The sequence below is a fragment of the Lactuca saligna genome, chromosome 1 (genome assembly GCF_052625555.1).
Source record: "Lactuca saligna cultivar CGN05327 chromosome 1, ASM5262555v1, whole genome shotgun sequence".
In the NCBI taxonomy this organism is placed as follows: Eukaryota; Viridiplantae; Streptophyta; class Magnoliopsida; order Asterales; family Asteraceae; genus Lactuca; species Lactuca saligna.
This window is the reverse complement of record NC_136417.1, coordinates 89,473,259-89,494,736: the sequence shown is the minus strand read 5'-3', so window position 1 is coordinate 89,494,736 and position 21,478 is coordinate 89,473,259. Positions and strand designations below refer to the sequence as shown.

At 29.0% G+C, this 21,478-nt stretch overlaps 1 protein-coding gene and 2 long non-coding RNA genes across 19 annotated transcripts; 2 read left to right on the top strand and 1 right to left on the bottom strand.

Moving 5' to 3' along the window:
• The first annotated feature begins 255 nt into the window (after window positions 1-255).
• Window positions 256-7,649, top strand: LOC145000075 (polyphosphatase-like). The gene is made up of 13 exons (XM_078959226.1): window positions 256-473; window positions 578-1,166; window positions 2,186-2,370; window positions 3,445-3,525; window positions 3,606-3,647; window positions 3,721-3,762; window positions 4,185-4,271; window positions 4,852-4,978; window positions 5,184-5,264; window positions 5,587-5,685; window positions 5,931-5,995; window positions 6,663-6,765; window positions 7,400-7,649. The coding sequence occupies exons 1-13, from the start codon at window positions 435-437 to the stop codon at window positions 7,537-7,539; spliced, it is 1,680 nt and encodes a 559-aa protein (XP_078815352.1). The 5' UTR covers window positions 256-434; the 3' UTR covers window positions 7,540-7,649.
• Window positions 7,650-10,210: 2,561 nt separating this feature from the next.
• On the bottom strand, window positions 10,211-13,913 carry LOC145041301 (uncharacterized). 17 transcript variants are annotated; one of them, XR_013680058.1, is made up of 7 exons: window positions 13,666-13,913; window positions 12,958-13,201; window positions 12,233-12,809; window positions 12,047-12,143; window positions 10,892-10,953; window positions 10,670-10,813; window positions 10,211-10,593 (listed from the first exon to the last, which is right to left on the bottom strand). It is a non-coding gene; the product is annotated as an uncharacterized LOC145041301 (long non-coding RNA). The 17 variants fall into 17 exon arrangements; XR_013680080.1 differs by having other exon boundaries at window positions 10,670-12,143; window positions 12,233-12,324; window positions 12,562-12,646; window positions 12,723-12,809; XR_013680079.1 differs by having other exon boundaries at window positions 10,670-12,143; window positions 12,233-12,324; window positions 12,562-12,634; window positions 12,723-12,809.
• Window positions 13,914-16,290: 2,377 nt separating this feature from the next.
• On the top strand, window positions 16,291-18,079 carry LOC145000070 (uncharacterized). The gene is made up of 4 exons (XR_013661106.1): window positions 16,291-16,911; window positions 17,117-17,259; window positions 17,492-17,600; window positions 17,686-18,079. It is a non-coding gene; the product is annotated as an uncharacterized LOC145000070 (long non-coding RNA).
• Window positions 18,080-21,478: the final 3,399 nt, after the last annotated feature.

Sequence of the window (21,478 nt, the reverse complement as noted above, 5' to 3'; positions counted from 1 at the left end):
CAAACAAATAAATCTTTAAATTTCTATCGATCATATATTGCTGTGACAAAAAAAATAAAAAAAATAAAATTTGAAGGAAGAAATACTAATCATTTTCTTTCAATTAAATTTTTTTTTTCAAAAAAAAAAAAAAAAAAAAAATAATAATAATAATAATAATAATAATAATAATAATAATAATAATAATAATAATAAAATGTCAAACTGCTCCGACGATGGAATTTTTGCGATCAATACAATGGTTGGAAATGAGGACATAACAATGGCGGATTCCACTATGAAGAAGAAGAAGAAGAAGAATTCAATAATTTCTAATCTTGTCATCTTACTCTTACTTTATCTTCCTCTACGCCGTTTAACTTCCTCCAGAAACCACCACCTCTCTAATTATCCGACTGTTTATCTATTTCTCCGACTTCAATTCCATCTCCACCATGGCTTCACAATCTGATTCAATGCTACAAAACCACCAGGTAACCATTGTTATTCCTTCAAGCTTACTCTTCCAACTTATTATTGTTATCGATAATCTATCCATTTAGTGCATATATTAGTTAATCAAGTCGTTTATGAACAGGAAAAATACATTCGGGGACGTGAGAACCCAGTTTTTGATGGATTAAGAGGGAATACATCTATGAATCACAGGACATCCATATTCGACTTTTTAGGAAGCAATGGTAAGCAGAAAATGTCACGTTCCAACTCTGTTATCGGACATGCGGGGTGTAAAGGTGGAATTCAAGAACATGCATCATCATACAACTCATCAAAAGGTTCACAATTCGACATTAGAGAAGAGCCTTTTGGGTTGTCTTTTTCTCGAAGTCTTGATTTAGGTTCATCTCAGATATCAGGTTTTGAGTCAAAATCTAGTGTTGACATGAGTGTTGCAAAAGATTTTGAAGCAAATGGTGTTCATGGTGATCGAGAAGAGGCCTTGATTGAAAAATCATTTAGTGTTAGTAAGATGAAACAAGTTGTCCATGGAGTTTCACTTCCTCCATCTGCAGCATCATTCTATTATCGTGGTTTACCAAGTATGGATGTTGTGGAGTCTTGTGAAGGTATTCAAAGGCTTAATTTGTATCTGAAAGCATGCAAAGATGCTGTAAATGCTGGTGTTCCAGGACAGTTTTTGCGTGCTGTACTTGGACACGTCTCAGGTACGCATTGACAGAACATGTTACTGATTTTGATATTTATTGGACTGAGACTGAGACTAAGATTGATAACAATACGACAAAAACTGCAATTTTTTATCTACAATGTGGGACAAGGTCACGCTTTTGATATTTTATGTGTACAAAAGACATGAAAAATTTTTAATCATGAAAAATAACCTTAAAAAGCTTGTCGAGCATTATACATAAGGAAGTGATTTGTACACAATAATTTTTCTCCATACACAATAATTTATGCTTTATGGAGTGGTACAATACAACACTTTAATGCACAAATTGTTGTGTATGGAAAAAATTTGTTGTGTATGAATTAGTTCCCTTATGCATAAAATGTTGTTTTACTTTTCTAATTTGTTTTGCGTTTTAAACATCTTTGTTCTTAAATGAATAGTAAAAATGGCAATTTTAACTTAATTTGTGAAAATGGATCTATTTTGGGGCATATTTTTGTTGTTAACCGTTGAAACAAATAAAAATAATTTTAAAAAATGGGTTGCTTTATTTAGATGTCCTCTTGAAGAATCTGGTGATAGAAATGTTAGAATGTCAATAATGCATAATTATTGGCTGACAAAAAGAAAAAGAGAATTTTTTTGGAGCACCCAATACTGTTTTTAAATGATTAAATTGTTGCTCAAACTATAGGCTAGATTGAAGTAATTCCTTCAACTTTTAGTTAGTACTAAACAAACCCTAATGTGTTAAGTAAATAACAAATTGGTCCCTTAGATGTTCAAAAAAATGAAAACTCAATCTCTCAACATTTAGAGGGTTACACTCAACCCTATGCTTTTTAAAATTACTAATATTCCCCTGAGCTTACAAGAAATGACAAGTTGGTCCCTTTGTTTTCCAAACAAAAATTAAGAAAAGATGGTAGTAGATAAGAAGGGAAGATAAACGAGACATGTTTCATAGTACTTCTTTCTCTTTCTTTTTATAGATTCTCATTTAAACAATCACACAAATCATGTAAAAAAAATTGTTGCCATAATATGCAGATGTTGGATCTTTTATTTCAACAATCATGTATTCATTCTACTTGAATGAAACAGACAAGAACTCTCAGTTTTGCACTGTGCCTATTATTAACATTAAAAGGGCAGACCTTAAAGCTCATGCTGAGCTGGAATGGTTACTTACTTCATGCAATATTGATCAACCATCAATTATATTCATTAATGAGGTAAGTTCATAACCTTTATATATTTATAAAGGGCAAATCTCTAATATGACTAAAAATGGTAAAGTCCATTTAACAAATCGATCACCTCTGACCCATTTAAGAAAGGGCTGTTGACATAAAAATCCTTAAGTTTGTTAGGTTTTATTGGTTTTGTCCCTGTGATGATTTTTTGTTTGTTAATGTCCAAAATTTGCCAAGTTTTTTCATTTTTGCCCTTGTTACCTATAATAGTAGGTGTTCAAGGACACAACCGACAAAATTTAACAAACTTAAAGACTTTAAAGTCAAATTTTGAAAAACATACTTAGGATAAAAACATATAAAATTTGTAAACATAAGGCTTTTTTTGCAAATTTGAAAAGCATACTTGGGGTAAAAACATAAAAAAAAAAATTGTAAAAAGGACAAAATTGGAAAAAAAAATGGCAAATTTTAGACATTAACGAACAAAAAATCATCACAAGGACAAAACCAATAAAATCTAACAAAATTAAGGACTTTTATGTAAAAATCCCTATAAGAAACAACCACCTATTTTGCCATATGGATTTTGTGACAAGGACAAAACCAATAAAATCTTGACAAATTTAAGGACTTTTATGTGAAAATTCCTATAAGAAACAACCACCTATTTTGCAATATGGATTTTGTGAACAGTGAAATTGCTTTAGAAATGATCCCCCACAAGAAATGAAGAAACCTTAAAAGAATTGCAAAATTGCATCGCAAAATATGATGTCTTTTCCAAAAGAAAAATATATCTAAAATCTTTTAAGATTTTATGAGATGGGACCATTCTTAAAGTGATTTTGCATTTCATAAAATTCATATTATGAAATGGGTGGTCATTGTTGGTATAATGGTGAATAGGTGGTACATTTGTTAATTGGAGCCTACCATTTAGGTCACTTTTGTGATTAGCCCATTTTTAGTATCTTTAGGGTTCACACTTTCACAATATCTTATTTTATAATAAATTAATAATATATTTTATTTTACATTTTGCTTTCTAAACGAAGGTTTATCTTCCCTTCAGTTCTTGATTATCAAGTTTTGTGTTTATTATTTGTGCAGATTGACCTTTCATATTATAACTTATTTGGAAGTCTTAAAGTTGTTTTACTGAATGCTGATAAGCTCCCAGAGAAACAAGAGGTAAAATATATTTCAATCTCTATTATTAGTTATGAAACAGTAAAATTTTAGGAATACCTACTTTGGCCTTCTTTGAACAGGCATTAAAGGAATCTTTAGTTGAAATATTCAAGGGTAGAAAGGTCAGACTCTTTTTTATTACATTGTCTTTTATGCTTTTTAAACATCTTTCATGAATTTTGATTTCTTTTATAGGGTGGTTTTGCTGATCTTTCAGATGACACTATTGAAGAACAGGTTACCATAATTTTGGAACTACATAAATTTTTAAGATTTTTTTACATGTACTATTATAATGTAAAGTGTAGCATGCACATATGTTTTGAAGGGATTGAAAGATCCATTTTTATTGCTTATTTGGCATGCAATCAGTGTTGATTTGGAAATATAAATGTGAAATTTCATTTTTTTTATGCAATTATGTTCATCTTCATAGGTACAAATTAAAAAGGAATTGAAATGTATGAAAAAGCAAATATGTTTCTACTATTTTTACAAATTTTCCTTTCTAAGCTAGAAAATTGTAAATATGTTGCTATTATGGGTAATATTAAAGGTACATTGCCCTTATTGGTTAAAAAAAAGTACATTACTATTTCTTATTATTTTCACTTTCTAAAAGTATGGGATATATAAAATGATATTTTTTTGCACCACAGGAATGTTCATGTTGTGCCCTAATTGCTGAAAAGTTTGCATCAAAATCACCTGAGATATTGGTAGGGAAAGGTTTTGCTCGCCTTCTGGTACGCATTTTTTCTACAATCTATAAATTCTAGAGTAAATTACACGAATGGACGAATGGTCCCTATGGTTTGGAGTAATTTTAATATTTGGTTCCTAACTTATTTTTTTAACTCGGAAGATCCCTACAGTTTGTTTTTATTGCACGTTGGGTCCCTGTCTTACCGAAAAAGACTATTTTTTCATTGATTTTTTAATTTATTTAAATAAAATAGGGTAGGTAAGGTGAGACGGAAGTGGGGTTAAGGTGTTTTTATTTAAATAAATTAAAAAATCAATGGCAAAATAGTCTTTTCGGTAAGATAGAGACCAAGCGCCCAACAAAAACAAACCGGAGGGATCTTCCGAGTTAAAAAAAATAAGCTAAAAGCCAAATGTGCAAATTACCCCGAACTATAGAGACCATTCGTGTAATTTACTCTAAATTCTATGTATTTTTATCTGTTCTTTTTCCTCTTTTTTTTGAGATATTATCTGTAAATATATACAATTTGGTAAATAGAACTCGAAGAATTGTTTTTGTTGGAAGTTGTATATCTGTTTCTTGAAATATAAAAAAATGTACCTTTCTACTTGTTGCAGCTTTCAGGTATCCTTTTGGATACTGAAAATTTGACAAGTCCCAAGTGTACTTCAGTCGATAAGTACATGTCAACATTATTACTTAATGGAGCTGGTCGATTTGGATGCAATGGTCTTTACAAAATATGTAAGCTTAAAATATTCATATATTTATAAGGGGGTGTTTGGGATTGCGTTTGAAAAGTGTTTATTTGCTTATTGACTTTTTGAAAAGCTAATAAGCCAAAAAAAAGTGTTTGGCAAACTCAAAAGCACTTTTCAAAATAGCTTTTTCATAAGGATTGTGATTAGTGAAAGTCAAGTTTTCTGATGTTATTGCTTATTGTTGTTAGTGAGTGACAAAATGCACAATGTATCATACCTTAGTGTTGGACAAATCTTGCACAAAGACTTCAGAAAGTGGACAAAACCAGGTTTGGAATATATTCTTATCTTTTTAGTAAATAATATTTATTTTTTTCATTGGTTAAATGCAAGAATCAACTATTTAATTTCATTTATTTGTGTAGCATCTTATTTTTGTTTTAGTCTACTACAAGTCTACAACATTATACTTGCAAATATTTTTTCTTGTTAAAGCATTTACTTTGGAAAATCAACCTAATTGTAGTAGTGAAAATTGTTATGTATTTGGATAAATTGCTATAATTGGGAAGATTTTTTCAAAGTACAATTCTACTTAAGGTATTTCTTTCTCATCATGTGGTTTTTGGTGATGTCAACTTATTAAAGTAGGTAAAGCTGAGAGTGTAGGGATGAGTGCAGTTGGGATGTCTATTTCTCAGCTTCTTTCACATGATGAGACTTCAATTCAAGAAATTATCCTCTTTCAGCGTGAGTATTATTTCATAATGTGTTATTAGCACTAACTTCTGTAACTTTTTATTTAGTTTTTGATATTCCGCATGAAAACTTAAAAATTGCTTTATTTGTTTCTTGCATTCTTGTCTATACTTCATGATATCTCTTGTTTGTGCTTTACCACTTTACCTCCATTAAATATAGCAAATTGGAGCAAATCCATATTGTAATTTGCTTTGTTTGTAACGAAATATTTTTGTTTCTTTTTTTTTGTGCAGAAATGAATAAACTAAGCTTGCTCATAATTGTCTCGGGTTATCACAATCTTCATAAGAGCTTCAAGGTTAGGGGAGAAATCCTTCTTTCTCTAATTTTGTCTATTAAGTTGTTCTTTATGCATTGAGTCAAAAAGAAACAATCATATATGGTGTTGTTCTTTTAGCTTTTAAAAAAGAATTGAATTAAAGAAAAAAGTTTCTTGAGCAGTATGGGCTTAAAGCTTTTAATTTAAACAAAAAAATCTTAATATGAAAGTTAAGCTACCTTAAGTAGCTTCTGAAAGATTTTAAGAGCTTTTAGCTAGTTTTTATGCTTTATATCATTTTGACACCTTTCAAAAAAGCTTACAACTATTTTTTAGGAGCTTTTAGCTAGTTTTTATGTTTTATATCATTTTGACACCTTTCAAAAAAGCTTACAACTACTTTTTAGGAGCTTTTAGTTGGTTTTTATGTTTTATATCATTTTGACACCTTTCAAAAAAGCTTACAACTACTTTTTAGGAGCTTTTAGCTAGTTTTTATGTTTTATCATTTTGACACCTTTCAAAAAAGCTTACAACTACACAAATAAAATCTATTGTTTCAATATCCAGCTAACAACTAGTTTTGCCAAATATACTCATATAGCCTAAGGATTAAATATTTCCCCTATCAAATGGGACTGAACTATATGAGCTATATTTTATGAGTATAATAATATTTGTTTTCCACTTTTATAATAAATGTAAGGAAATGTTTATATCTGCGGAATCCAAGGAACTCATGGAAGACCTGCTTCATTTCCTTAACAATCATCCTTCACGTCTATTGCTTCATGTATTGTATCAATCAGGTCCGATTACTTCTTATTTTTATTTAATTGTCATGTTATGTTTTCTGCTTTAAAAATGGAGCAATGAGCAAAAAAAAAGAGAATAAAATCATATCCAGATGAATGAAATTGACCATTCTTGAAGACATTTCATTCCTTTTAGCTAGGGATGTTTTTCAATTAATGATGGAATAGAATGGAGAACTTCAATAAATCCATTTGTATTTATGTAATATCTCATGAGTCATGACATATCTTTTTCTTTTTTTTTATAATTTCATAGTAGTTTGAAATACTTTTAATTAAAATTTTAAAAAAATCTATAAATAACTAGAAATATTTTTTCATTAAGTTAGTTGTGGGTATGATTGAATCAGGACATGAATGGAATCGATCATTCAATCAGAATGAATAAAATTCTGATTGTTTTGTTCGATGAATAAAATGGATCATTCTTAAGAAATGTAATTTCTTCAGTTTTGTTACTTTTCATACCTAAGTTGAATGTGTTTTCTTCTTCCATCATGAAAATTATCAATATAACCCAATTTTAAGCATGTGACTTTTAATAACATGTCATTTTTTTTAATGTCGTAGTTCAAACAAAATTGAAATTTTGTTTCATATAAATAACTAGAATTAATTTGTGATGCAGGTCTATGTGATGAGATGAGAGCATTTTCGATGGATAGTATAACATCATTGACAATCATGGAGCAGTTGCTAGAAGATTTTTGTAGAGAAGGGAAGTTTTTTAATTATCAACCTATTAAAAGTTTTGCTGTTACAAGATAAACAAAATTCTAAAATTATGGTATTGGCTAAGATTGTATGTATATTTTGTGACATGGGCGGGCATGATTGAAAAGTGTTGCCTTTTTTTTCTTCATTTTTCATAGTTGGAATATATAAAAATTGTGAGAATTCTTTATAAATGTAAAAAGAAGATTGTGATTGTTCACCATATTATTGATGTTTAATTGATTTAATTTAGAAATGACCAGGTTTGGAAAGCAGTCTTCTTGCATGCTAGCTGATTCAATATATCAAGAGAACGGTATAAAAACTAAGGTTGAGTTGATTTGCAGAATGTTTTTGGCAAGAACGGTATTTAAAAGAAATGGAATTTGGAATAATTGCAACTACGTTGTTTTTGGTCTGCATTTGAGGGAATTGGAATGGAATATAATGATAAACTAGTATTTAAGTTATTTTGTGTGTTGCGGCAGAGAACTTATTTGAAATGAATAAAAACAAAAACTATAATTGAGAAATTAAATAAGAGATCACCAAAAAACTTTAATGTGCAGATAACTCATTTGCAATTCGTATATAGAATGTGATTTACATCTATATATAGTATGGTGATGATTATATCATGTCACGGGGACTATAAATGTAACAAAATAAAGTTTCGATCCAAACAACATAAAAGTTTAGAACGTTTTAATAAAAAGTAATATTAATAAAAACGAAAATTATAAAAAATTATATTAAATAGAGAGAATTTCATATATGCTCTTCTTAAACATCAACATATCATATTTACCCAATTTAATTTCTAAATATTATATTTACCCTTCATAAAATTTCTAATATGATACTTACCCTTCATAAATTTTCAAAATATCATATATATCCTTTTTAAACATCAAAATATCATATATGGCCTTCTTAATTATCAAAATATCGTATATGCACTTTTTAAACATCAAAATATCAATGGTAATATCTAAAATATCATCAATCTACAACATGATAACAATCAACAACAACAAAAACTAAACAATCAAAATGTACATTCCATAGAAAGGGTTGAAGATGAATCTTTTTGTCTGTCAAGAGGCCGATATTCCAACAATTTCAAAGTTCATATTTCATTATTATAGATGTAAGGATAATATGGTTAAATTTCTTAATTATTATAATAATTCTAAGGTATAAAAATGATTATAAAATATTAAAAACATTATAAAAAAAGATTTAGGCAAATAAGATATTTTGAAGGTTTATAAAGGGTAAAATATGATATTGATAAATTAAACTAGGAAAATATGATATTTTGAAGTTTAAGAGGTGCATATATGAAATTCTCCCTATTAAAAATATAACTTAAAAATACATTAAGAGAAAAAAAAAATCATAACTTGTAAAATAAAGATAATTTAACATTAACATTATAAAAAGAAAATTGTTAGATAAAAAATTTTGAAGGAAGAAAATATAAATATGAGAATTTGCTATAATCAGAACCTAAATTTATATTTTTGGAGAGACTTTTCTTTTTATATTTTGTATTATACGTTTGAAAACCAGACTAAAACTCGTGGAGCCTATGGATGTTAATTTTAAGTAGAATTAAAAAATTGATTATGTAATAAAATAATATATCATTAATTTAAAGAAAAAAAAAAAACTTATGAATTGTAATAGTGTATTTTTTTAATAACTTTGTAATTTGGAAGTATTTAATTATATATATAAATCCACCTATCTTATAAAAGTCAAGAGTTTGTATAATGCAACATAATAACACTTTTGGAGCATTATTTATATTAATTTATTAAATACATGGAAGTTGTGATGCACTCATAAGGCAAGCTGTAAAGATTTAATTTGAAAAACAATACGAATAAGTATTTTCTTTATTTTAACTTTTTTTTTATAATGAAGAGAAGTTGAAATCTTAATCAACAACTTAAAAAAAATCAAGATTTAAGCGACATACGCCTCCATGATGTCTGGTTGCTATCAATTCACCACTGATAATCAGTCTCATTTTTTGTTTTTTGTGCTCATTGTTTTGAATCTGTGTTTCTCAATTATGATTCTCATTTTTTCCATTCGACTCTTTTCTCTTTATGTTTCTTCTTGTCTTTTTTTTTTTTAATATTTCTTTATCTTTCTTCTTGTCCCTATTATAACTAAAAAACCTAATGTACATTCTATCTTGGATGTCACTAACCATTAGCAACTAAGCATCAATCTGTTAATGAAAACATAATTTAAAAAAAAAAAAAAAAAATCAAAAGTAAGCTTTCTTGAGAATCAAAATCTGATTAGTTTCATTCAGACATTTTGTAAAACATCCAACCTGCAAGGCAAATCATCATATTGTGATACTTCAATTAATACATAATCTCCATTCTAATATGCATCTCCAAATTAGCAGATGAAACAAAATGATAACAAGCAAAAGGCTGAAAAAATTAGAAAATATATTAATAACAATCTAGATAATCGTTTTCGAAAATCAAAGCAAACATGATGATAAAAATATATATAATAAAACCAAATTGTTTTCCCAACCGGCTTAATTTCCTTACCGGGAAGACATGGCAAAGAACTTGTTGAATTGGGATATAATGCGGATAGAGACACATGAAATAATTAAGAGAAAGATAGAATATTAAATTGTTACTAACAGTAACACATGAGCCACAATTGAATGTTTGTATAACCAAAATGTCAACGAAAATTGAATGTCTGTATAACCAAAATGTCAAAATATCAATAATAAGATACAGACTATTTATTAAAAAGAAAATGGAAATCTAATTTGGTCATAAGAAAGTAACAGTTTCGGCTCCACTAATGGGACGCAGACGGTTGTTATGAACATCTGCATTTCAGAATTTAGATTCTGATTATTCACTATGTCATGATTTTTGTTTTCAGAATTCTATTCCCCAACACCAGTAGGTGGCCTCTCATTAGCTTTTCCCTATTTGTTATTGTGTCTCTTCTTCTTTTCATGCTCCATGAATTCAAATTTGTTTCAGGACCAAAACCAAATACTTAGAGGTGAGTTGTCACTTTGAATAAAGTATTATGTCAATATCTCTTTACCTACATACATTAATAACCACCATTTCAGTGAAAGAAAAAATAAGAAAAATCGAATGATTAATTAATTAACTCTTACCTCAATACTGGGGGGTTGATGATCATCCCACACATGATGGTTTCTCTTATCTTCAAGTTGCTTCTCGATATTGATTTTTGTATCTTTCAATTTGAACATTTTCCTGTTTGTGACTTCTTTTTATGTTGGCTTCTTGAACTTTGACTTCATCAAATATGGTAAAATGTTATAGGTAGATAAGATAATTATATGATTTACAGGTTTTCAGAAGAATATATTCACCTTCAGATGCTTCTTAAATCATATGTGAAGATTTAATTTATCAATTAAGTTCAACTAATTTCCTGATTGATAATTGCAGATGGATCAGTGAACCAGAAACATGTCAAATACATTGCAAACAATTAACAATACATTAAGCAAAAATTAGGTTATTGAGGCTACTAATTCAGCCAAAACGAATCAAAACAAAGGGTGTTTCACTTACCTATGAGTAGAATTAAATATGTCCCACATGAAATAGTTTAAATATTAATAACATTGTACTCTAAATATACAATGTTGTAATTGGGAAGCTTTATTTTTCTTTTTATACACAACCCGCAACACAAACAAAGAGTGAGTTCTTATAAATGTCAACAAATCAAAAACAATTTAAATGATTTCCTCACGTTGAAGTTCATATAATGAATCCGTACAAAGAACCAAGTGTGTTGTCACGTGACGAAATTGGTTTTATTTATTAGATTAGGGGATTCTATTTGTGGTTAACTTTTTGAGAATATATCTTGTATAAACGTGAGTTCTGATTAGATATATTATTTACTAACTAATTAAATTCCAAACACATATGTAAAAGATGCCACATTTATAAAATTTATGGAATAAAAATCAATATACAAATATTTTTAACCAATTGCCGATATATAATGTTAAATTTAAATTCTAGCATTACTACAAATAAGTTGCATTTGATTAGGGACAACACTATATTATCATATTATATATTTAAGTCTCAATGTAATGGACATCTAAAGCTTTTCATTGATCGGTCTTGGTTGAAATATAAATAATAGCTAACTTTGGTGAAGGTAGAATGTTAACCAAAGCATTGCACAAAAATACTTTATTAAGGCATGGAGTATAAATTTCAAATTTGAAAGCAGCAAGCTAAAACACATAATTATCACAACTATATCAGTTAATTGCCGCTTAGTTTAATGCAAATTAAATCAAAACAAACAATAAATTAAAATTATTCTCCAATTGGGTCCGACACAATGTCTTTCCTTCCAGGGTTCTCTATGATTACTCATAACTCATGTTAATAGTAGCATATAATATATAAATTAAGTCATTATGGAAAATTTTATTTTCTTACTTCTTGAATATTTATAAACTAAAATCAAACTCAGCAATATCTTAGAATAATCTCACCCCAAATTCTTAAAGTTTTTCAACTTATTTGCTCCACATATTGCCCTCTTACATGCCATCTTTCTTTTGAAAGTTTCTTCATGTTTTAATATAAAACCTAGGAAAAAAAAGGGAAATATAAAAGTGGATTTACAAATTTGTTAATTTATACAGTTTATTTTATTTTTTTTGAAAATATAAGCATACATCATGTTTCCACATTAAGAACATTTTCATATTGTCCTCTCATGGAATTGGTCGATGCCAATGGCCCTTCCTGGAAATAGCACATCAATGATCTACATTGATATAAATGTAAGATAAATAAACATATACAAAATTATAAATCAAAGAAACTATAGTTGAAGAAACATAACAAATATCAATTACTTAATTTTTGCCTCACATTGTAGTTTCAAGTGAAAATTACATAATTGAGTAGCTTAAATTCAGTTCAGTAAAAGTATTTCCAATCCATTACTAATAAATATTGGACATTTTCAAGTTAGGTATGTGTTTAAAGAAATAATTTGTACCTCTAATGTCATCTACCATTCCTCTACATATTCTTCTACCATTTCAATGATGTTTTCAGCATCACCCTCCTAACTAATAGAATTACTTTGTTCATAATTAAAATATATTAAAATGGATATAAATCATGCAAGATTCAAATAAAGTAGCCGCAATGATTTACCTGTTACATAAGACTTTCTTCTTCTTTCTCTCTCAATGGCTACTACATATCACAATGCTTAGAACAGCTGTTTTACCCTTCTTGGGTCTTGCAAATAGATACAATGTAAAGAGGGATCACAACACAAGGAAGAAAGCAACTTATTTATTATTAATAAATAACTTAGAATCAATCTATTAATGCATCATTGCCTCATCTTATGAGCAAATAAGAAAAGGGAGCTTTTAATGCAAACCTGAAATCATGCTTCATAATGTACTTTCAGCTACAACCATTTTTTGAAAGAGAAATGAAGTTTTTCTTTGTTACCGATGACGTCACTTTCAGCTATGTCCATAAATGCCTTACAGAGGGGTATAAAACATACGGCAACTCATATGAAAGTGGTATTTAATCAAATACATGTGCTGCATGTGCCTCTTGATCCTGAAGCATGTATGATGTAATTAATGAAATTACACATATCAATAATCCACAATCTGCATATCATCAATCATCACAATCTGGTTCTCAATAGTGTAATTTATAGAACGTAATTAGCATAGTAGAAGAAATAATACAAACCTCCACTTCATGCAAATATTAAAAGATTGACATTATACAAATATTGACCTCCACTTTAATAAAATAATAAAAAATAATACTTGATAGAACTCACTGTAATATCATTATCAATTGTTTGCGAGATCCCATCTACTACAATTTGAATGCGACACCTTTCAACCATTCAAAAATTATACTGATTAAAAGATTGAATTATCTTCTTGGTATCCGATTGTGGTAAGGGGAATTAGAAATAAGATATGGTTTAAGCATTTCAAATTGAATAGGAGTGACTACGTTTTGAGATTGGATCGGGAGTGAAATGGTTTCTGTGAGATTTATGGAGAAGAAGAACTCAGAAAAAAATAAACGCAACAATTAGAAGAAGAGCAATAATTACCTAATAAGAGGTGCAACCCTAAACCGGCACCACCATCGCTGATTAAATGAGAAAACAGTGAGAAATGGCAGCATAGAAGCATCAACACAGGAATATAGTTAATGGTGGCTCTTTTAGGGTTTGTAGATAACGGCGATATTGAGAAAATGGAATGCAATGGCAATTTGGGAAATTTAGTTTCATCATATGAGCAGGAAAAAATCGATATGGGAGGCTTGGAGAATACTTATTTATTAAAAGATTGAATTATCTTCTTTCCAAAATAATATGTATATAATAGTTTCCAAAATAATATGTATATAATAGATTACGTGAGTGGCATCGACTTTCCAAAATAATATGTATATAATATTGAAAAGGTTTAAAATTTTCTTATAGTTGGAAGTTTTATTTTATTTATTTCATTGTACATATTAATGAAGTATTTTGGTTGGTTAATAAAAAAAATGGAATTGGATATTTCCATATAGGAAAATACAGCCAACATGGAATTTAGGAATTTGACACTAATTATATCCATTTAACAACCAAACAAGTCATGTAATCCGATCGAATTTTGTTGTACCAATAAACCAATAATGTCTTAATTAATAGAAGTCTATGATTACAAGGGGGTGTTTGGCAAAAATGTTGATTGCTTATTAACTTATTAGTTTATAAGCTAATAAGTTAGAATAAAGTAACTTATAAAAAATATTTTATCAGCTATTTCCATCACTTTAATTTGTTTTTATACAAATATTTTTTTAGTTTATAGCGGCGTGGAACCGCTAATAAGCTCCTTTACCAACCATTCTAAATAATACACTTCCTTCTAGCTCAGATGCATAATATCATTAAGTTATAATCCTATTTTATAAATTTTCATTTAATTATTCAAATCTTTGTTTATATATTTGGCCACTAAACTTTGAATATGTGTTTGACTATTGTAAAATTTTGATAATATTTTGGCAGCATTAAAAGAAAATGACAATAAAAGTATAATACAACATTACCATGGTTATGTTGAACTCGTGGGTTCAGTACAAAAGTTTCTTATATATTTTGTAACAATTGATTCTCCCTAGTGTTAATATTGATGTTGACTGAGGAGCTTAGTCAGATCCATAACATTTTTCATGTCTTTCATCTAAGGAAGCGCATTGATGATGTGACTTTAGTAGTACCATTGGACAATATTCATGTAAACGAGTGCTTGAACTGTGTGGAAAAGAAAATCATAATTTTGAATAAGAAGACTAAGACCTTGCGTACCAAGGTGGTTGGATTAGTAAATGTGCATTAGTAGCACCGTAAGGGTTCAAAGTGGACATAGGAACTAGAAGATTAGATGTAAGGTCATTACCCTGAGATTTTTGTATTTGCAGATTTCACATGTTCAAAAAAGGTAATATTATCTATAACAAACAGTAGTATTACCCTTTTTTAACCCGTAAAACAATCTCAATGATCAAATATGTACAAAAAACATGGTTGCCTAAATTTGAACATGAAACAAAATATGTTTCCCTTTTAAGTCATTAATCATAGAAAAAAGTCATAAACTAAGCCAAATTATAGTTGTAGTTGAAAGTATATTACTTGTTAATTGACGCTATGAAGTACAAAAATCTAATATAATTAAATATTGAGTAATAGTAATTAATAAAGTTGAAAAAAAACATGTTGTTAAAAATCAGTAAGTCGCCTTATTTAAAATAAAAATAAAAAACTAGACTATGTTATAATCATATTTTTCATTTTCTCCACTAGAGTTAAACTGAGATCACAAAATGAATGCAAATTGAATGAGCCAAGTTACAAGTTCAACAAAATTTGTATTTTAAGTTAATTGTTTTTTGTATGAATTAAAGTGGTTGGGTCATGTTAGGTGACATGTTGATACTTTTTAGACATTTGTTGATAAAGAGAAAGAAAGATATGAAAATGATATATGCATTAGATAAGAGAAAATATATATCCCTAAAACATGCCATTGATAAGAGAGACTATGACCGACTAACATTAAGGCTATGTTTGACGTACAAACTTAAAAGGTAGTTGTTAGCTGAAAAGCTAGTTGTTAAATAACAAACTAGCTGCTAGTTGAAAAACTAATTGATAAAAAATAACATTTAGTAAACTAGCTGAAAAATATAAAAAAAACATTTAAGAAAACATGTTTCTATAATTAATTAAGGATATATTTGTAAAAAAAAAAAACTCCTAAAAAGTTAGTTTAAGTAGTTTTTTAAAAAAGTAGGTTATATGCTTTGCTTATAAGCTACTTTTTCACTTGTCAAATACGACAACATAAAAAAACTCAAAAAATAAGCTAGTTGTGGTGCGCCAAACACAACCTTAATTAATAACATAATTATATCTTGTATATTATATATTAAAAAATAGAAAACTACATCAATAATGTTTAATGTTACTATAAATGAAATAATAATGACTACTCTACACTAATGCAAATAAACACATGTTTATTTTTGGTATATAGTAAATCAAAGTACATATCAATAATATTCACTTTTAGTATCATTTTAAAGGTATTAACCACGCATTAGCATATACTATTAATTCTCAAAACCTTAGCTACAGTTACCTTTTCTCTCTTTTTTATTTGCACACGTAAGCCTTCTCCTTTCTTATTTTGCCTCTGAAACTTCTACTCCGCCTGATGCTTATCTTATCTTCCTCAAAGTCGATTGTCGCCATTGTCCTCCAATACGGTTTGTTTTTCTTTCTTGTTTACTCTTTCTTCATCTTCTGGATCCCATCGCCACATCTCTCTTCCTCTACTCAGAGTGTCGTTCTAATTCGTCTTTCGATCCTTCTTCTTCGCACCAATTCTCCGTCTCCTTATAACTTTCTCCCTCTAATCCCTATTCGTCTTCTTCACCCAAAAATCTATTTGTGTTTTAGAGTCCCAGAGACAGAGTGAGATCGGAAAGAGAGAGAGAGAGAGAGAGCGAGAGAGCGAGAGATAGGGAATGAAGACAATAGCTATATCGTTGCTGTCGTTTGTCAGTTACGGCATCGTCAGAGGCCATGAATGGCGAAAGGCTTCTGATGGAGGTAAGTAGGTTGTCACGCCTTCCTGTATTAGTTGATTTTCCTCATCGAAACCTCTCCAGCTCTTTCTTTTCCCACCATATACGATAAATTGTTGAGGTAAATGAAGGTCTCGGATATCTTCTTGCCATCAGAAACGTTATCGGCTTCGATGAGACTGGTCTTCATCACTCCTGGTTTAAAGTAAGTCCGATTCATTGATTTTTTAGATTAATCTGTATATGTGTTTTTCTATTGTCCTGTATTTCTGTTATGTTTTTAACTTCATTTGGAGGAATCAAATTGAATCGAATCGTGATGTGTATTGTGTATTGTGTGTGTTTATGTTGCTTTGTTTATTTTTTTTCTTTGGAATTGGGGATTAAACATCAGTTGTATGTATATGCAGGCCTAAGCGATGAGGAGTCCTTAAGAGAGGAACACCTGACTTGAGAATATGTGTTGGAAGATTTGAAATTGATCTCCATTTCATCTGAACAATTGTGTGAACTGTCACCAGAAATAATGTAACTTCATAAGTATGATGCAAAGGTACTACATTCTGTAAAATGTCAGGGTATCCTTTAGTTTACTTTCTGTTTCAATCAATATCCTAAATCAACATAGAAATGGAAAAACATGTTGATCTATGGAGTGTTGGTACCATTCTATTTCAACTTGTAAATTCAGATTTATATATTTCCATAAAGTGTTTTGCTTTCAAGGATATAATATTTTTTTTATATAATAGTTTAAGTTAACAATCATTTCACCTTTCATGCAGTTGCTTCAAAATATCATGAAATCAACAAAATTGCAATTTCCTCCAGATGTAAAGGACTTAAGTCCCGAGTGCATTGATCTCTGTCAAAAATTACTACGATATAATCCAGGTATTTATGATTTAGACTGATAAAAGAAATTAGAAGCATGGTTAATTTTCAATTAATCAAGAATTATGGTTACTTTGATGGACAGTGGAAAAATTAACTTTTGAGGAGTTCTTTACACACCTATTTTTCACCCAATCAAAACCTGATGAAATGTCAAGGAAGCCACGAAGAATGATAGATGGGTTTTCTTATCCTAAAAGCCTAGGTTATAAGAACAAAGAAAAAAAATTCACAATAAGATAATTTACCATTTACTTTAACCCATTTGGCAATTGTGATAGAATATGCTTCTAAAGGGGAACTTTTTGATCGAATATGCATTGTAGGGAGGTTTAATGAAGACGAGGTTCTTTTCTTTCTTTTTCCTTTTTTTTTTTTAATTTTATATGAAATCATTTGTTGTTTTTCTTTCTTGCAAACATTTAATTATGTTGATTATGAGAAGAGTCGATTCTTCTTTCAACAACTCATATTTGATGTCAGCTACTGTCACTCTATGGTAATTGAAAATTTAAAAACTTTAGTAAATAGTAACAAACTTTTATATTTGTTCAAATACGTATCATAAACTTACTGAACATTCAATTTTGTTTCATTGTTATGAATTTTTTTTATTTTTGTTTGTTTGAGTGTGGCAAGTTTATGGGAAAAAAGTTGTTAAAATAGTAGCCACATTTCAATTTTGTTATGATATTATGAAAATGATGAAAACATTAAAGTGCTTATGTGACATATTTATTGAAACTATATAACGAAACTGTTTCAATAAATCTGTCACATCAACAAAAAAAAGTTTATAACCATGGAACAAAAAATACAAAATATCGTAATACTAGAATAAAATTGTAAGTTGGGTGGTTAATGCTTTAGAAAATTAGTTTGAGGTACTCACTTGAACAAAGTTTAAATTTGGTTACTTTTGAATGAAAATAGTTTTGATTATTATTATTATTATTATTATTATTATTATAATTATTATTATTATTATTATTATTTGGGTAGTGGCTAATGATTTGAATTTGTTTTTTCATCATTGAAGCAACTTTGTATACTCTGTGACATGGAAGCAATGAAAAAACATTGATGTGAACAAATTTCATAAAACTTATGATAAATTTGGATGAAAGTTAGTACCTATATTAGTCCAAATTGCTTCACACATCAGGTAATGCCAATTGTACCCTTGTTGACCTGCAATCTAGCCGGATTGGTTTTACGAATGCGGGACTGATTCAGGTATTAACCGGGTAGGATAAAAAACCATGGCTAATTTGCTTTACATGGTAGTCACTTTCCAACATATGTGATTGTCAGTTTTTCTCTACAGTTTCACTCTCTATTTTTCAATAATGATTTCGTGATCAGGGCTGAATTGTTATACATTAAAAAAAAAAACAATGCTTTTGACTATTTTAACACTTAAGAATTTTAAAAGTTTTCATTTTCATTATACTTTTTATCAACCACTTATTTATCTATATTGTAATATAAACTTATTATTTTATATTTATAAATTAGATTAGCTTTTTGTTTTATTAGCTTTTACTTTTTGTTGAACTGGAAAGGGTTTGCATATGATACCATTGTTAGATGAAAAAACAGATAATGTTAGATGAAAATGGATTTATGAAATATTTTAAGATAGATAAGGCTAATTGTCTAATTGTTGTGTTTTGTTGCAGGTCAGAGACAATTGGTGTCGCTAAACTAATCAACTTCTCAAGTGACAAGTGAAGGATTGCAACATTTAAAGACATTGAAGAACTGTGGATGATTTCTTATTTAATACACCTTCAAATAACAAAAAAAAAAAAAAAAAAAAAAAAAAAAAAAAAAAAAAAGAAACCCAGAACCAAATGCGCATCTAATTTCATCTAGTTATACATAGTTTCTATTAAATTAAGTTAATATAACAATTTTAAATATAAGTGGTTTCATATTATGTTATTTTTTTTAATGGCTTCCACAACAAAAAGGAAAAACACCAGCCTATGAAAAAAATTATATAGAAAAAAAAGGGTTAATGACTAACATATTTTGTTTTAGGTAACAAGTTTTTTTACCTATAACGATCGACAATTTTATATTTTATTTTAACATGCGACACAAGTTCAATAATGACATGTATACAAAAAAACAAATATTATTGACCAATGTAAACACAAAACAATTTTTTTTATGTCATTAACACTTTTTATATGTCTAATCTTTGAAACCTACTATTTCACAATTATCATTTCCAAAAAATAAAATAAACATTCTACGAATTTCATCAAAACCACATTGGTTTTGATGATTTTGCAGATCGTCTATCAACTTTATAATATCGATCGCAATAATTTAACTAAAATATTAGTTATTTTCTAAAACATGTTTTTATTGATATTCAAATATATTTGTTTTTTTCCCTCTTATTATTATTATTAGTATCATATATATTTGGGATAATGACTTGAAAGGGTAACGAACTTTCAACTTTTGTCACATTTAATCACTAAACTTTTTTTCGTTATCTATTTGCCATTGAACTATTGAAACTGTTCACATTTTACCCTTATGACCGGCTGTTGCCGGTCATAAGGGTAAAATGTGAACAGTTTCAATAGTTCAATGGCAAATAGATAATGAAAAAAAGTTTAGTGACTAAATATGAACAAAATCGAAAGTTCGTTTCCCTCTAAAAAGTTCAATGACTAAATGTGAACAAACTTCCTCTTGTATTATGTTTTACCAAATTATTTATTTTTGTTAAATTGTAGCAACATTTGTTGATGAAGAAATCTATGAAATAAAAAAAATGTAACATCCGGATTTCCACGTATCATAATTTAAGTATTTTTCTTTTGAGTTAAGAAGAGAGACTCGACGAGTTGACGCCTCAACTCGTCGAGTAAGGTCGCGACTGATGACTCAAATTAATGAATGGACTCGATGAGTCGGTGAGGCGACTCAACGAGTCTGCGCTGTTGGCAGAAACCCTAAATCTTTGGGCCCGAGCCATATTTAAAGGCACTTATGGCCTTCAATTGCGACTACCTTTCCCATAAGTGAGAACCCTAGCGAGCTTGAATGTGTAGAGTGAGAGGAAGAGCTATCTTAAGCTTTTTGCATGGTGTGATAGATCTGGACCCTTCTAGGTCCAGAGAGCTGAGAATATGATGCTTTCGTAGAGTAAACCTTGGGGTTCGAAGTTAGGAAGCATAACCTTAACCAGCAATGTGATGAAATAAAATGATGAAAGATAGGTGATGATAGAAAGGTGATGATAATTAAGTAAATAGATGATGATGAATATGTGATGTAGGATGAAAGGAGATACCATAACCTTAACCAATAATGTGGCGATGTAGTAATCTACCAGAGTATAGATGGCGACTACAGACTATTCTAGACAACCCAGTGGAAACACCAGCAGGCCCATAACCTGTAGGTGATGAATTACGATTTCAGGTGATGTTGTAACTACGTATTTATGCGATGATACTCTAACCCCTTACTATGAATTACGAGTTCAGACAATGTTGTAACTACATATTCATGGGATGTCACAAATTTCGCATGCCAAACCAATGGTCATAATTCACATCAGTGAGAATGATTCATTTTTTTGTAAAACCAAAATCAGTTTGGAAATTTTGATTTTTTATTTTGGAAAATGTCAAACCATTGGTTTTTTATTTCGGTTTTTTGTTTTTTGTTTTTTTTTTAAATATATTTTCCGGGTTTTGTTTTTGTTTTTTTTATTTCATAGATTTCTTCATCAACAAATGTTGCTACAATTTAACAAAAATAAATAATTTGGTAAAACATAATACAAGAGGAAGTTTGTTCATATTTAGTCATTGAACTTTTAGAGGGAAACGAACTTTCGATTTTGT

Excerpts from the sequence above, each read along its gene's own strand:
- LOC145000075 (XM_078959226.1), top strand. The coding sequence starts at position 435 with ATGGCTTCACAATCTGATTCAATGCTACAAAACCACCAG. Across the intron at positions 2,371-3,444 it reads CAATTATATTCATTAATGAG|ATTGACCTTTCATATTATAA; the intron begins GTAAGTTCATAA and ends TTATTTGTGCAG. Across the intron at positions 3,526-3,605 it reads AGCTCCCAGAGAAACAAGAG|GCATTAAAGGAATCTTTAGT; the intron begins GTAAAATATATT and ends TTCTTTGAACAG.